General features: G+C 44.3%; 1 protein-coding gene across 2 annotated transcripts in view; it reads left to right on the top strand.

The window, feature by feature from the left end:
- The window catches only part of KPNB1 (karyopherin subunit beta 1), a 28,912-nt gene that overhangs the window by 7,548 nt on the left and 4,398 nt on the right, over positions 1-16,966 (top strand). For both annotated transcript variants that reach the window (XM_017740541.1, XM_008638485.2), the window contains exons 4-15: positions 1,036-1,095; positions 1,205-1,294; positions 3,037-3,147; positions 6,918-7,019; positions 8,738-8,962; positions 10,128-10,319; positions 11,621-11,751; positions 13,110-13,257; positions 13,536-13,607; positions 15,120-15,264; positions 15,831-15,913; positions 16,529-16,636. In XM_017740541.1, coding sequence (XP_017596030.1) covers positions 1,036-1,095; positions 1,205-1,294; positions 3,037-3,147; positions 6,918-7,019; positions 8,738-8,962; positions 10,128-10,319; positions 11,621-11,751; positions 13,110-13,257; positions 13,536-13,607; positions 15,120-15,264; positions 15,831-15,913; positions 16,529-16,636 — 1,467 coding nt within the window. The remainder of the gene's footprint in view (positions 1-1,035; positions 1,096-1,204; positions 1,295-3,036; positions 3,148-6,917; positions 7,020-8,737; positions 8,963-10,127; positions 10,320-11,620; positions 11,752-13,109; positions 13,258-13,535; positions 13,608-15,119; positions 15,265-15,830; positions 15,914-16,528; positions 16,637-16,966) is intronic.

Below are 16,966 nucleotides of genomic sequence, written 5' to 3'. Positions count from 1 at the left end.
CCCCCCTTTCCATTTTCTTTTTTCCCCTCCTTTCCCCCCTTGTTTTTTCTCCCTTTTTCCCACCCCTTTTCCCCTCCTTTTGCCTTTAAGCCGCACCTGACCCCAGGGCTGATCCCGCTGGATGCTCCTGATCCCACTCCTGTGACAGGGACACGATCCCAGCTGGGATCAGCACTTCCCTTTCAGCCGCCCTGGCCCCGATCCAGATTCAAACTTGGCCTCTGAAAATCGGTGGGGGAGGAAAAATGTTCCCAACAAGAGGGCCCTGGATGAGACAACAACCAAATCCATGGATATTTTATTATTTTTTAAATTTTATTTTGGTTTTATTTGATTTTGGTTTTATTTGAATTTACATATGTTTTAATTTTATTTATTTTATTTTTTAAATTTTTTTTAAAATTTTTATTTATTTCATTTATTTTTATTTATTTTATTTTACTTTTCCTTCTTGGATTAAGTTTATCCATTGGTTCTCTCACAAGGACAGTGTGGAATTAATGTTGAATTTGCAGCTTAGGAGGGTTTTTTAATGAAAAATTCTCCCTAAATCCCTCATGGGCATCACCTGAGAATCCCAAAACTGGGAATGGGAGGTGCAGGATCCCTCCTGGCCCCGTTCCTGCTGGATTCAGCCCTGTTAAATAAATCCATGAGAACAAATCCATCCCTTCTTACCAAAATACAAATACCCAGCTGCTGCCTTAAAAAAATCCATGTCTTGACCGGAGTTTTCTTAAAGAAAATGTTGAAATAATTCAGGGAAAAGCAGAATTTTTTCATTTCTGGACTTCTGCTGTGTCTTTATTTTGGACAGCCTTGAAATGGAAGCTTGGGATTCCCATTTAGGGGAAGAAAGGATTCCCATTTTTGGGGAAAAAAAAGGACTTAAAATAGAGCAGGGAGTGGTGCCTTGTGCCTGTGCTGGTCCAGCCTCAACCCCACCCTCCCTGGGAAGCTTTTTTAAGGCTCAAATTCTTTTTTCAGCCTCTTGAAATATTGTTTTAATTCTCTTTTTTTTTTTTTTTTTTTCAGTCTGAAAGGCACTTTATTATGCAAGTAGTCTGTGAAGCAACACAGTGTCCAGACACGAGGGTGAGTGAGCTCAGAATTTATCCCTGAATTTCTGGGGAGCCTCTGACTGCTGAAAAAATCTTAAAAATAAAGGGAATTTAATCAAAAGATGAATTTTTCTCTGCCCCAGGTACGAGTGGCTGCCTTACAGAACCTGGTGAAGATAATGTCCCTTTATTATCAATATATGGAGACGTACATGGGGCCTGCCCTCTTCGCTGTGAGTGTTGGAATTTGGAATGTGTATTTGGAATTCTCACATTTATTTCTCTGATTTTTTGCCCCCCATTTGGATTTTTATTTCCCCTGTTTTTGGCTTCTTTCCTTCTCTTTGTATTGATATTTATTTTTTCTGATTTCCCTCTATTTTAATTGGTATTTCTCAAGTTTATTTCTCTGATTTCCCTGTGTTTGTGTCCATAATTCTCACATTTATTTCTCTGATTTCCCTTTGTTTGTATCCCATATTTCTCATATTTATTTCTCTGATCTCCCTCTCTTTGTATTATTTATTTTTCCTGGTTCCCCTCTATTTGTATTTATAATTCTCACACTTATTTCTCTGATTTCCCTGTGTTTGTGTCCATAATTCTCTCATTTATTTCTCTGATCTCCCTCTCTTTGTATTATTTATTTTTCCTGGTTCCCCTCTATTTGTATTTATAATTCTCACACTTATTTCTCTGATTTCCCTGTGTTTGTGTCCATAATTCTCTCATTTATTTCTCTGATTTCCCTGTGTTTGTATCCATAGTTCTCACATTTATTTCTCTGGTTTTTCCCCCCATTTGTATTCATATTTCCCCTACTTTTGGCTGATTTCCCTCCTTTGTACTGATATTTATTTTTCCTGGTTCCCCTCTATTTGTATTTATAATTCTCACATTTATTTCTCTGATTTTCCTGTGTTCATATCCATATTTCTCATATTTATTTCTCTGATCTCCCTCTCTTTGTATTGATATTTATTTTTTCTGATTTCCCTCTATTTGTATTGATGTTTTTCAAGTTTATTTCTCTGATTTTCTCCCATTTCTATTTCCCCTATTTTTGGCTGATTTCCCTCTCTTTGTATTGGTATTTATATTTTTCATATTTATTTCTCTGATCTCCCTCTATTTGTATTTGTATTTCTCACATTTATTTCTCTGATTTTCCCCCCATTTGTATTCATATTTCTCATCTTTTTCTCTGATCTCCCTCTGTTTGTATTGATATTTATTTTTCTGATATTTCTCTATTTGTGTTGGTATTTTTGAGGTTTATGTCTCTGATTTTCCTTTGTTTGTATCTATATTTCTCACATTTATTTTTCTGATCTCACTCTATTTGTATTGGTATTTATTTCTCTGATTTCCCTTCGTTTGTATTTATATTTCTCATATTTATTTGTCTGATCTCCCTCATATTTATATTTATACTTTTATTTACATTTATATTTGCACTTACATTTATATTTACACTTATATTTATACTTATAATTATATTTATATTTGCATTTGTATTTATATTTACATTCACATTTATATTTCTCCTATTTATTTCTCTGATCTCCCTTTATTTCTGTTTCTAGTTCTCACATTTATTTCCCTAATCTCCCTCCATCTGTATTTCTATTTTCCATCTTTATTTATCTGATGGCCCCGTTCTCTTTTGTCCTCACCTCTTTAAAAACTTCCTTTCCATTCCTGATTTTCCTTTATTTCCCTGGGAATCCCAATCCCAGCAAAATCCCTAAAAACAACATCAAATTTGCCAGATTTCAGATTCCAAATGGGACAAAACAATGAGACTTCGCAGTGATAAAATAGGATAAAATCAGATTATTTGCAATTTCCAAGAGCAATAACTTGAATTTTAGACAATCCCAAATCTCCCAAAAACCAGGATGTATTTCAGGAAGGGACGAATTGCTGAAATATCCTTTTTTTTTTTTTTTTCCTTTTTTTTGGAATGCCACAGATCACAATTGAAGCAATGAAAAGTGACATAGACGAGGTGGCTCTGCAGGGCATCGAGTTCTGGTCCAACGTGTGCGACGAGGAGATGGACCTGGCCATCGAGGCCTCGGAGGTGGGACCTGGCAAGGGCTGCAAATCCTTGGATCAACCTTTGGGAATGCTCAATTCCTGCCTGGCACCAGCCTGGGAGCTCCTCCTGTGCTGTCCCAGGGGCATGGGACAAATGCCCGGGCTGGTTTTGGGGTCAGCAGCACAAAATAAAAACTCCCAAAAGAGGTTTTATTTTAGCTCCTGGTTTGGGGGTTTTAGCTCCTCTTGGGCTCCTGATTTGGGGATTTTAGCTCCTGGTTTGGGGGTTTTTAGCTCCTGGTTTGGGGTTTTTAGCTCCTGGTTTGGGGGTTTTTAGCTCCTCGTTTGGGGTTTTTAGCTCCTCTTGGGCTCCTGGTTTGGGGTTTTTAGCTCCTGGTTTGGGGTTTTTAGCTCCTGGTTTGGGGTTTTAGCTCCTGGTTTGGGGTTTTAGCTCCTGATTTGGGGCTTTTAGCTCCTGGTTTGGGGGCTTTTAGCTCCTGGTTTGGGGCTTTTAGCTCCTGGTTTGGGGCTTTTAGCTCCTGATTTGGAGGTTTTAGCTCCTGGTTTGGGAATTTTTAGCCCCTGGTTTGGGGTTTTTAGCACCTGGTTTGGGGGGGTTTTTAGCTCCTCATTTGGGAATTTTTAGCCCCTGGTTTGGGGTTTTTAGCACCTGGTTTGGGGGGGTTTTTAGCTCCTCATTTGGGAATTTTTAGCCCCTGGTTTGGGGTTTTTAGCACCTGGTTTGGGGGGGTTTTTAGCTCCTCATTTGGGAATTTTTAGCCCCTGGTTTGGGGTTTTTAGCACCTGGTTTGGGGGGGTTTTTAGCTCCTCATTTGGGAATTTTTAGCCCCTGGTTTGGGGTTTTTAGCACCTGGTTTGGGGGGGTTTTTAGCTCCTCATTTGGGAATTTTTAGCCCCTGGTTTGGGGTTTTTAGCACCTGGTTTGGGGGGGTTTTTAGCTCCTCATTTGGGAATTTTTAGCCCCTGGTTTGGGGTTTTTAGCACCTGGTTTGGGGGGGTTTTTAGCTCCTCATTTGGGAATTTTTAGCCCCTGGTTTGGGGTTTTTAGCACCTGGTTTGGGGGGGTTTTTAGCTCCTCATTTGGGAATTTTTAGCCCCTGGTTTGGGGTTTTTAGCACCTGGTTTGGGGGGGTTTTTAGCTCCTCATTTGGGAATTTTTAGCCCCTGGTTTGGGGTTTTTAGCACCTGGTTTGGGGGGGTTTTTAGCTCCTCATTTGGGAATTTTTAGCCCCTGGTTTGGGGTTTTTAGCACCTGGTTTGGGGGGGTTTTTAGCTCCTCATTTGGGAATTTTTAGCCCCTGGTTTGGGGTTTTTAGCACCTGGTTTGGGGGGGTTTTTAGCTCCTCATTTGGGAATTTTTAGCCCCTGGTTTGGGGTTTTTAGCACCTGGTTTGGGGGGGTTTTTAGCTCCTCATTTGGGAATTTTTAGCCCCTGGTTTGGGGTTTTTAGCACCTGGTTTGGGGGGGTTTTTAGCTCCTCATTTGGGAATTTTTAGCCCCTGGTTTGGGGTTTTTAGCACCTGGTTTGGGGGGGTTTTTAGCTCCTCATTTGGGAATTTTTAGCCCCTGGTTTGGGGTTTTTAGCACCTGGTTTGGGGGGGTTTTTAGCTCCTCATTTGGGAATTTTTAGCCCCTGGTTTGGGGTTTTTAGCACCTGGTTTGGGGGGGTTTTTAGCTCCTCATTTGGGAATTTTTAGCCCCTGGTTTGGGGTTTTTAGCACCTGGTTTGGGGGGGTTTTTAGCTCCTCATTTGGGAATTTTTAGCCCCTGGTTTGGGGTTTTTAGCACCTGGTTTGGGGGGGTTTTTAGCTCCTCATTTGGGAATTTTTAGCCCCTGGTTTGGGGTTTTTAGCACCTGGTTTGGGGGGGTTTTTAGCTCCTCATTTGGGAATTTTTAGCCCCTGGTTTGGGGTTTTTAGCACCTGGTTTGGGGGGGTTTTTAGCTCCTCATTTGGGAATTTTTAGCCCCTGGTTTGGGGTTTTTAGCACCTGGTTTGGGGGGGTTTTTAGCTCCTCATTTGGGAATTTTTAGCCCCTGGTTTGGGGTTTTTAGCACCTGGTTTGGGGGGGTTTTTAGCTCCTCATTTGGGAATTTTTAGCCCCTGGTTTGGGGTTTTTAGCACCTGGTTTGGGGGGGTTTTTAGCTCCTCATTTGGGAATTTTTAGCCCCTGGTTTGGGGTTTTTAGCACCTGGTTTGGGGGGGTTTTTAGCTCCTCATTTGGGAATTTTTAGCCCCTGGTTTGGGGTTTTTAGCACCTGGTTTGGGGGGGTTTTAGCTCCTTGTTTGGGGTTTTTAGCTCCTCATTTGGGAATTTTTAGCTCCTGGTTTGGTGCTGGCCCAGGTTCTGCTCCCCAAGGTAATTTTGAGGTTTTTTAGCTGGGCCTGTGTTTGGAATTCCTGTTAATCCCCAAATCCTGGAATGATTTGGGCTGGAAGGACCTTAAATCCCATCTGTTCCCAGCCATCTCCCACCTCTCCCACCTTCCCACGTTGCCCTGCCCAACCTGGTGGTTTTTTGTTAAAATAACCCAATTTTACCATTCTTATTCCCTATTTCCACCTAAACCCAGGTGCAGCCCCTATCACAGGGCTCTCCCATGTTTTTCCTGGGATATAATCCATGGGATTAATGAAATAATGACCAAAGTTGTGCTGTTTTAATACCACCAAAGGTTCTGATCTTGCCTCCACAGCGGGAGAATTTAATTATGGAATCCTGGAATGATTTGGGTTGGAAGGGACCTTAAATCCCATCCAGGGGACTCTGCACCCTGGAATTTTGGGGTCTGTCACAACCATGAGGGACTTTTTGCCAAATATGGCTCACATTCCCTAAAATCCATGAAATTTGAGTCAAATCTGGAGTTCTGGATGAAATAAAAGTAATTATCCCACAGAATTAAGAGCAAATCTTTACTTTCCTGCTGGTTTTGGGACAACTCTGCACCCTTGAGTTTTGGGGTCTGTCACAACCATGAGGGACTTTTTGCCAAATATGGCTCACATTCCCTAAAATCCATGAAATTTGAGTCAAATCTGGAATTGCGGATGAAATAAAAGTAATTATCCCATGGAATTAAGAGAAAATCTTTAATTTCCTGCTGGTTTTGGGACAACTCTGCACCCTGGAATTTTGGGGTCTTTCAGAGCCATGAGGGACTTTTTGCCAAAAGATGGTTCACATTCCCTAAAATCCATGAAATTTGAGTCAAATCTGGAATTGTGGATGAAATAAAAGTAATTATCCTGTGGTATGGCTGGGCCTGGAGAGGAATTTGGGGGAATTGTTGTGCATGCAGATGCTGTTAGCAGAAATTAGCTGTGGAGATCAATAACAGCTGAAACTTTGAAGGGCTCTGCATGAATCACATCCATCTTTTTTTAAAAGCAGCTAAATTTATATTTATGGTTGGATTCCCCAGAAATAATTAGAAGAAAAAAATCAAGGATAAAAGGACAGGCAGCAGCAGTGGGGTTGGCTTTATGTGCTCCAAACCTTTTGCTCCTTCACCTCGGGGTCACCTGGTAATTACACCTGACAGCCAAAATGAGGATAATTGTGCCCTGTGAGGAGGGATGGGGAATTCAAGTGGATTTTGGAATATTTAACTCGGTGCAAAGTGCCCTTGAGGCAACTCAGAATTCCTGTTGGGAAGGAGGGGGAAGAGGAAAAGGGAATTTGTGCCTTCTAGAGTTGATCATTCAGCCTCTTAATACTGAAAAAAATTTAAATTATATAAAAGTATTTACGAAAATCAACTTTTCACCCCTTTTTTTTTTGCCTCTCCAGGCAGCAGAACAAGGAAGGCCCCCAGAGCACACCAGCAAGTTCTATGCCAAGGGGGCACTGCAATATTTGGTCCCTATTCTAACCCAGACCTTAACAAAACAGGTGAGTGCCACATTCCCTGATGGAATCGCAGCTCAGGGGCTCTTCCTGCCCCCCCTGGCTCCTGTGGGAATTGGGTTTTGGTGTCCTCTGATCCCAAAAACGCCTCAGGAGGTGGCAGTCCCTGGTCTGTGATGAGGTTTCATGCACCACTCTGAACCAGTGATGCAGCAATTTTGGGGCTGAGACTGGGACTTGCCTCCATTTTCCTGGATCACATCCCTGGATTTGTGGTTTCCTGAGAGGTTTGGTGATTCCCTGTATTCCTGACAGAATATTTGGGGTGTTAAACCTGATATTCCACAGGCCCTGCCTCATGTGAGATCCAATTCCTGGGATTTTTGAGGCCTTTGTTTAGTCCCTGTTAAACTCTTCCCAGGGATTTACTGGGGCTGTGCTTTCCAGGCTAATCAAAATTAATGGAATGGCTTGCCTAATTATAGAATAAAACTGTTAATTAACGGGACAGAGTTCATTTGGCTGGGAATATGCTCCAAGTGAATCCAGGGAATTGTTTCCCTGGTTTGTTTTTGGTCTTGGATGAGCAGAGTGGAATTGCAGGAGGTTCCCAGGGGATAAAATGGGTGGGAATCACAGGAGGGTTGGGAAAGGAGATTTTTAAATGGTGCAGGGACCCTCTGGAAGGGATGAAAGGGATAAAATTCCCAACTGGATGAGAGGGAAAAGCTCTTTTTGGGAAGTGGATGAGGCCACTCCAGGTTGGAAAGGTATTGAAGGCTTCAGAGCTTGAGCTTGGTTGGGAAAGGAGATTTTTAATGGTGCAGGGAGCTTCTGGAAGGGATCAAAGGGATAAAATTCCTGCCTGGATGAGAGGGAAAAGCCCTTGGGGAGGTGGATGAGGCCACTCCAGGTTGGAAAGGTACTGAACGTTCAAGAGCCTCAGTTCAGCTGGAAAAGGAGCTTCTTAATGGTGCAGGAGCCACTCTGGGAGAGATGGAAAGGATTAAATGGATAAAATCCCACCTGGGTGAGGAAAAAGCACTTTGGGAGGTGGATGAGGCCACTCTGGGAGGGATTTCATGGATCAAAGGGATAAAATCCCACCTGGGTGAGGAAAAAGCACTTTGGGAGGTGGATGAGGCCACTCTGGGAGGGATTTCATGGATCAAAGGGATAAAATCCCACCTGGGTGAGGAAAAAGCACTTTGGGAGGTGGATGTGGATGAGGCCACTCCAGGTTGGAAAGACACCAAAGGTTTAAGAGCCTGAGCTTGGTTGGGAAAGGAGATTTTAATGGTGCAGGGGGCACTTTGGATGGGAGAAGAGGGATTAAATGGATAAAATCCCACGTGGGTGAGGGAAAAGCACTTTGGGAGGTGGATGAGGCCACTCTGGGAGGGATTTCATGGATCAAAGGGATAAAATCCCACCTGGATGAGAGGGAAAAACACTTTGGGAAGTGGCTGAAGCCACTCCAGGTTGGAAAGACACCAAAGGTTTAAGAGCCTGAGCTTGGTTGGGAAAGGAGATTTTAATGGTGCAGGGGGCACTTTGGATGGGAGAAGAGGGATTAAATGGATAAAATCCCACCTGGGTGAGGAAAAAACATTTTGAGAAGTGGCTGAAGCCACTCCAGCTTGGAAAGGCACCAAAGCTGTGAGCGATTCCTGTTACTTGGAAACAGGACTTCACTTAAAAACCCAGCAAAGCAGGGACAATTCCATGGAATTCCATAGATCCCTGGGATGGTTTTTTTGCAGGACGAGAACGACGACGACGACGACTGGAACCCCTGCAAGGCGGCGGGGGTGTGCCTGATGCTGCTGGCCACGTGCTGCGAGGACGACATCGTCCCCCACGTGCTGCCCTTCATCAAGGAGCACATCAAGAATCCCGACTGGAGGTACCGGGATGCGGCCGTCATGGCCTTCGGATGCATCCTGGAAGGGCCCGAGCCCAACCAGCTCAAACCTTTAGTAATACAGGTGGGTTTTTGAGGGGAGTTTGGGAGGGGTTAGAGGTCCAAATCACTTGGTTCTTTGGAGGAGGGTGTGTTTGGTTTGCGTGGGGGTTTTTATTTAAGGGCAATTGGAAGGGTGGCACCTATGGAAAACCCTGGAGTTATTTGAAGGAAGGGGTGTCAGCTTTGGATGTCGTGTTAATTTAAGGAAAATCAGAAGGGTATCACTTGTTTTGGAGATTTCCGGAACTAAAAATCCCTTGTTTAGAGGCTTTTAGAGCCCGAAATCCCTGGATTATCTGGGGGAGAATACCTGACTTGCATGTGCTCTTAATTTAAGGAAAATCAAAAGGATGTCACTTGGTTGTGGAGGCTTTTAGAGCCCAATATCCCTGGGTTATTTGGAGCAGGATACCGCTTTGCACATCCTCTTAATTTAAGGAAAATTGAAAGGATATCACCTGTTTTGAAAGCTTTTAGAGCTAAAAATCCCTTGGTTAATTGGAGGGGAATGTCTGATTCGCACGTGTTCTTAATTTAAGGAAAATCAGAAGGATATCACCTGTTTTGGAAGCTTCTGGAGCCTTGAGTTTTATGGGGATTTAGAGGCTTTTAGTGCCCAAAATCTGGGTTAATTGGGAGAGAATGTCAGCTTTGCACATGATCTTAAATTAAGGAAAATTGAAAGGATATTACCTGATTAGGAGACTTTTGGAGCTAAAAACCCCATGGTTATTTAGAGCAGGGTGTCTGCTTTGCACGTGCTCTTAATTTAAGGAAAATTGAAAGGATATCACTTCTTTTGGAGCTTTTGGAGCTAAAAATCCCTGGGTTAATTGGAGGAGAGCATCTCAAATCCAAATCCTGGATTTGATCCGTAACCCAGCACTCACGTTAAGTTACCTCAGATCTTCTTTTGTGACTCAGGTAGGAAAGAAAATGGGAAGAAAGGCATTTTGAGGAGAAAAAATGATAATATTTACTGAATGTAGAAGCTGCCTTCACTTTGGGAACGCTGAGTAAAACCATCCTTGGTGAAGGTGTTTGGAAAAGGGGTCGCATTAGGGAATAGATCCATGAATACAAAATGAAACAAAATACATCCTAAATAAACTACAGGGTTGGGACGAATGCAGGATGACTTCTTTTTTTTTTTCCCCCTCACCTGGTTTTTCCTGGCTCTTTCCCAGGCCATGCCAACGTTGATAGAGCTGATGAAGGATCCCAGCGTGGTGGTCAGGGACACGACGGCCTGGACCGTGGGCAGGATCTGCGAGATGCTGCCCGAAGCAGCCATCAACGACATCTACCTGGCCCCGCTGCTGCAGTGCCTGATGGAGGGGCTGAGCGCCGAGCCCAGGGTGGCCACCAACGTCTGCTGGGTGAGGAACCCCCCAAACCCTGCCAGGAGTTCAGATCCACAGGGAAAAGCAGCTCCTGGTGGGATCTGGAATGGTTTTCCCGTCACCGAGTCCGAGCGTTCCGCTAGCGGCACCGCCAAACTTCTGTGCTCGAGTGCCACATCCATGAATTTTCTGGACAATTCCAGGGATTGGGAGTCCAGCCTTGCCCCAGGCAGCTTGTTCAGATGCCTGGGACTCTTTCTGTGAAGGAATTTTCCTTGATATCCAGCCTGGGCATCTCTTGAAGTTGTTTAGTCTTGCCTGGCTCCCACCTGGCTCCACCCTCCTGTCAGGGGCTTTTATGAATATAAATTCAAATATATTAATGCAAATTAATACCTAAAAATAGGCATTTTTATAAATTATATAAAGATATAAATTTATATCTTTGGTTTTATAAATTTATGTGGTTTTCTGTATTTGTATGATTTTTTTATATTTATATAATTTTTTAAGTGATTTTATATATTTATCCACACACACTTGAGTGAATTCCAGAATTAATCCATGGCTTGCTCCCCCAGCAAACACTGGTTGACACTTAAATTATCCCAATTCTATTTTGTGGCTCTTGCAGGGAAAAATAAAGGAAAAAAGTGGAATTTTAGGAGAAAAATGCTGATATTCACTGAGTGTAGAAGTTGCTTCCAGTTTGGGAATGCTGTGGGAGCTTGTCCCTGGTGTCATGGGGTTGGGAAAAGGGATTTTGGGATTAAGCTTTTTCTTGGATTGCCTTGGGGAAGGGTTGCAACACCTCATTCCCCATCACCCAAACCTGCTCCTGCAGCGATCCCAGGAATAATTTGGGAAGCAGGAGTTGGTTGGGATTTTTTTCTTGATGCTTTGTCTGGTCTTTGTGTCCTCACTGCCTTCCAGGAGCTGCTCCCTCAGACTGAGCTGGGGAGGAGGATTTTCCTGTCAAAACAACTTCTAGAAATGACAGAATCCCTCCTTTTTAGGATCCCAGGGGTTTCAAGACTCATCAGCACAGAGGGGTTTTCCCTGCCCTGTTAATCCTGGCAAAAATCCAGGTGGCTTTTGTCTCCTGAAGATGATTCCTGAGTGTTTTTAGAGTAAAATAAAAACCCAGGAAGCTTTCAGCTCCACTCACCCACCCATCCCAGTACAGTTAAACTGCTCTGGAGTTGCTCATCCTGCACTTTGGTTTTTTTTTTTTAGTTTAGGTGGGGGATTTTTTTGGTATTTTAGCAGGAAAATTGGTGGAATCTGAGTTTTTGGAGCTGTGAGGGTGGAAAACCAATGGATATTTTGTGTTCCAGGCCTTCTCCAGCCTTGCTGAAGCTGCCTATGAAGCTGCAGATGTGGCTGATGATCAGGAAGAACCAGCAACCTACTGCTTATCCTCCTCCTTTGAGCTGATAGTGCAGAAACTGCTGGAGACTGCAGACAGGTAAAACAACCTCTCAAAAAAGCTTTTTTTTTCATTTATTTCCCACTTCAGGCTCTTCCTGGCAGCTGAGATCTGGTGTTGGATTAAAAGGTGGCACTTCTTTTGTATAAAAAAAAATAAAGGATGCAAATCCCAGCAAAGCAGCTCTACCCATTGAATAATTTTACAGTATTTTGTCCATATGTGCTTTAAGAAGTCCGGGAGTGTCCCTTCCCTCTTTTCTTTTGAATCTCTCCTATTTTACTCTGAATTTCTCTTGTTTTTCCCCAAATCTCCCCGTTTTCCTTCGAATCTCCCCCATTTTTTAAGAAGTCCGGGAGTGTCCCTTCCCTCTTTTCTTTTGAATCTCTCCTATTTTACTCTGAATTTCTCTTGTTTTTCCCCAAATCTCCCCGTTTTCCTTCGAATCTCCCCCATCTTCTCCTCTCATCTCTCCCCCATTTTCCCCTCACATCTCTCCCCCATTTTCCCCTCACATCTCTCCCCCATTTTCCCCTCACATCTCTCCCCCATTTTCCCCTCACATCTCTCCTCTTTTCCCCTCACATCTCCCCTCTTTTCCCCTCACATCTCTGAGTTTAACTCCACAGTTTTAAGACTCTGCCCTTCTTGTGCAGTCACAAGGCTCAGCCCCGTTTGCTGCAGGGCCACAGGATAATCAGGAATTGCAGCAGGACATAACCAGGGATCTGTGTTTGTTCCTTCTCCTGATTGTTTTTTTGTGGGTTCCATCCCTTCCCATCAGCTCCAGGTGCTCCCAGAAGAGCCAGGGACCTACTTGAGCTCCCATTCCCATCCCAGCTGAAACAGAAAATAGATGAGGCAAAACATTTTGCTCTTAGATGCAGGGCAAAAAAAAGGGCTAAAACTCAAATTTTATGGTGACTTGAAGGTTACATAAATCTGAAAGCTCCAGGTTCAATCCCTCGATCAGCTCCATGGACTGATGGTGCCATTTTGCCGCTGATTCTCCTTAAAAACCTTGTCCCAGTTCAAAATTTAAACTCTTCCCCTGTCTTTGTTTCCATCCAGCCAGGAGTGGAGTGTCTGGCTCAAGGCTCTGGAGCCCACCAATCATCTCAGGTGCCTTAATTTCAGATTTCACACCCTCAGAGGTGTCTGGGGCTCTGAAGTGCTGCTCACCTGACACCAACTCTGAGGCTCCTTCTGTCCCTCTCCTTGTTGCCAGAGATTCTGGAAATCACAAATTCCCTTTAATTCAAGGCTTTTCAATTGCTCCTGCTTGTCACAGCACTCAAATGGAGCTGTTGCTGGTTTACTAAAATTTTTTTTTTAAATTTTTAAAAAAATCTGTTTCCAAGCACTTGGAGCTGCAAATCTTCCTCCTTCTGTTGCAGACCTGATGGACACCAGAATAACTTGAGGAGTTCTGCCTATGAATCCCTGATGGAAATAGTGAAAAACAGTGCCAAGGACTGTTATCCTGCGGTCCAAAAAACCACCCTGGTCATCATGGAGAGGCTCCAGCAAGTGCTGCAGATGGAGGTGGGTAAATCTTGATTTAAAGCTGCGGGGGAAATTGTGGCTGCTCCATCCCTGGGAGTGTCCAAATCCAGGTTGGGATGGTGGGAGATGTCCCTGCCCGTGGGAATGGATGGGATTTAAGGTCCCAAACCACTCAGGGATTCTATATTCAGCTTCTTCACAGCCCCTCTGGTCTGAAATCTGAAAAGAACAAATATTTAAAGTACAATCTGGCTCTCCCTGGAGCTGCCAGGATCCCAGGCAGCCTCTTCACACGCAGGGTTTTGTTCTTGTTTCAGTCTCACATCCAGAGCACCTCCGACAGAATCCAGTTCAACGATCTCCAGTCCCTTCTCTGTGCTACTCTCCAGGTAAATTCCTCTCTCCTTTGTCTGTGGTTTTGGGAATAAAGTGATTTTTGAGGCATTTTCATGCTCCTGAAGCTCCAACCTCAGCTCCTGGTGCTGAGATTTGAATGAAAAAAGTGGATTTTGTGTCCCAGCTGCCACGTGGGAGGTGATGCAAGGTTCGGAAGTCTCTACTAAGTGACAAAATTTAGGGCAATTTGACTAAAAGAGCGCTGTTAGGGATTTTATAAAAGATTGTCTGTGCTGTCAGATTGGTTCTTGGGTTGGCTACAGCCTCAACAACCCCACAGACAAAAAAAAAATAAAACAAACTCCATCATGGCTTTGATTCCTTCATCTGCCTCTCGTGCTCGGTGCTCCTGATCCAAGTGGCACCAATTTAAATGTTCTGAGTGTCCTGGGAATTAAACAGCTGCTAATGAGCAGGAGCCACCAGTGCAGTGCTTGCTGCTGCAAACTCCACTCAAAACGGGTTTTTTTTCCCAAAAAAAATCAGCTCAGAGCAACCCAGGTGGTCTCCAGGTCAATTTGAGAAATCCTGAATTTCATCCTCAAAAGCTTTTTGGTTGTTTGCACTCTCCAGTTTTAGGGTAATTTTTTCAAATAATGGGAAATGGGAATAACCTGCTCTTTTAAAAGGGTTTTAATGGGGAATTTTCACCCTGGAATCTCACAGGGTGGGCACTGATTTCTGCCAAGGAAGTATAGTCCAGGTGGAATTAAATTGTCAGTTTTAATTTCTAAATGTGCCTTTTTTTAATCCCAAAACCTGAACCTGAATTTTTTACCCAATTGCAGCAAATACTTAATACTTTACATATTTTTTTTTTCTTTTTGGTGGAAATACAATTATGAACATCCAGCAGAGGAAAAATATTTGTTATATTTAAAATTAAATTAGAAAATCCCATCTGTGGAAGGAACAACCTGGGATAGTGGAAGGTGCCCCTGCCCATGGAATTTGGGGATTGTTAGAGTCTCTTCCCACCCAAAACACCCTGTAATTCCATAAATCCAGCCTTAATTATTTAACCAGCCAAAGTGCATCTCTGTGGAGTGTAAAATTAAAATAATTATTTTCCTCTGGAGATTAAAGATGTTTTCTCCTTTTCCTGGGAAATGTTATATTTTAACCACTTTAACCGTTCCTTAACTTTAATTCAGAAGCAAAACTCAGGTTCAACGAGCTCAGCTGCGACAGAGAAAAAAAAAAAAGGATTTTATTATTTTATTTTTTTTTAATAGGCTAAATTTGGGCTGGTCACATTTAATTCCAGCTTACAAATGGCAAAGCTGGGAGAACAGCCTATGCAGCAGGAAAGGTAAATTCAGCTGGAAAAATCTCAGTGCAGCCAAATGAATGGGACTTGGCAGTCACAAAAGCAGATTTTTTTTGGCAGCAGGGTTCAAACAGCAGCTCCCTTTCATCTTTTTCGCAGCTCCCATGGGTGTGGGAACGCTTTATCTGTGGGATGAGCGGTGATTTTTGCCCGTTTTCCGTGGTTTTTCCCTCAGAACGTGCTGCGGAAGGTGCAGCACCAGGACGCGCTGCAGATCTCGGACGTGGTGATGGCCTCGCTGCTCAGGATGTTCCAGAGCACAGCCGGCTCCGGGGGGGTGCAGGAGGATGCCCTGATGGCCGTCAGCACCCTGGTGGAAGGTCAGGAATGGGGTTGGATCCGGGAATTTTGGGCCATGTGGTGAAAAATGTCATTGGTGGTTGGGTGGTGTGGGGAAGGGGTGGGTGCTGCGTGCCTGGCAGTGTCCGAGGCTGGAGCAACCTGGGATGGTGGGAAGTGTCACTTCATGGTCCCTTTCAACCCAAGAAACCCTGGGATTCTAAAAACCAAACCACCTCAGAGCGTGGAATTTTGGTTTCTTATCACTTCCAAGGAGAAGCGTGGATAAGGCAGTAAAGGAGAGCTGGGGGTGTTCACATCCTTGGAAGTGTCCAAGGCCAGGTTGGATCGAGGCTTGGAGCAACCTGGGATGGTGGAAGGTGTCCCTGCCCATCCAGTGGGTCCCTTCCCAACTGAACAATCCCAGGATTCCGAAATCCAAACCACCTTAGAGCATGGAAGAGTGTGGGATAAGTCACTCAGCTATCGAGCAGAGAATTGGTTTTCACTCGGTTTGGGTGGAATTTGGGAGGTTTTTGATTTGTTTTTCATGGCAAATGCCACAAATTGGGGTTTTCCTTCTCACTGGGATATTTTCCCTGCACAGTCCTGGGTGGAGAGTTCCTGAAGTACATGGATGCCTTCAAACCTTTCCTTGGCATTGGGCTGAAGAACTACGCTGAGTACCAGGTACGGATCAGGCTTCTCCCTTTAATCCAGGGAAATTGGGGGCTGCCCCATCCCTGGAATTGTCCAGGGCCAGGTTGGATGAGTTTTGGGATAGTGGAAGATATTCCCTGTGGGATTTTAGGTGGATGAGCTTTAAGGTCCCTTCCAACCCAACCCATTCTTGATTTTAATTCCCTGCACCCATTCGGACTCAGTTCAATCCAGCAAAAACCTTGAGTGCCTTGACATTCCACGATTTCTGGCCTTGATGACAAAGGAGGTGCTGCTGGTTGGGATTTCCCCTTGGAATATCAGATCCTGGTGCCTTCTGTGGGGTGAAACTGTGGAATTCAGAGTTGTTTTCCAGCCCAAATCCTGGCTGGGATTTCCCCTTGGAATATCAGATCCTGGTGCCTTCTGTGAGGTGAAACTGTGGAATTTGGAGTTGGTTTTCCAAACAAATCTCTGCCACTCCCGGATATGCTGCCCTTGTTCCTCATCTCTGTGATGGCAGCCAGCTCGTTATTCCCTGGGGTTTAATTACCCTCCCATGACTCCCGAGTGCTGGAATGATCCCAAATCCTTGGATCTGGATCCCAGTGACTCAGGGGTGGGTGTGTGGCTGGTTTTTTGCAGGTCTGCCTGTCCGCCGTGGGGCTGGTGGGGGACCTGTGCCGAGCCCTGCAGTCCAACATCCTCCCCTTCTGCGACGAGGTGATGCAGCTGCTCCTGGAGAACCTGGGGGTGAGCGAGTGATTCCCTGCTCCTTAGTAACAGTTGGATGCACACTCTTCCCAGGGGGAGTGGGAGGTGGGAGAAGCGCGCCAGAAGTGTGAGGAATTTGCCGGGAATGGCTCGTGTTTGACGGCTCCGTGCGGTTTGAGCGGCAGCCAGGAGTTGTTGGGGGCAAAGGGATATCTCCTCGTTTATCAGCTTCCTGAATCCCCTCCTGAATTCCAAATTCCCTCCTGAATTCCCTCCTGAATTCCTTCCAAATTCCCTCCTGAATTCCGAATTCCCTCCTGAATTCTTTAATTCCTGAATTCCTTCCTTCCGACTTCCTTCCTTCCTAGT

Source organism: Corvus brachyrhynchos, unplaced genomic scaffold (genome assembly GCF_000691975.1).
Source record: "Corvus brachyrhynchos isolate BGI_N302 unplaced genomic scaffold, ASM69197v1 scaffold47, whole genome shotgun sequence".
Taxonomy (NCBI): domain Eukaryota; kingdom Metazoa; phylum Chordata; class Aves; order Passeriformes; family Corvidae; genus Corvus; species Corvus brachyrhynchos.
Note: the sequence above shows the minus strand (reverse complement) of the source record. Positions and strands in the feature narration are given on the sequence as shown.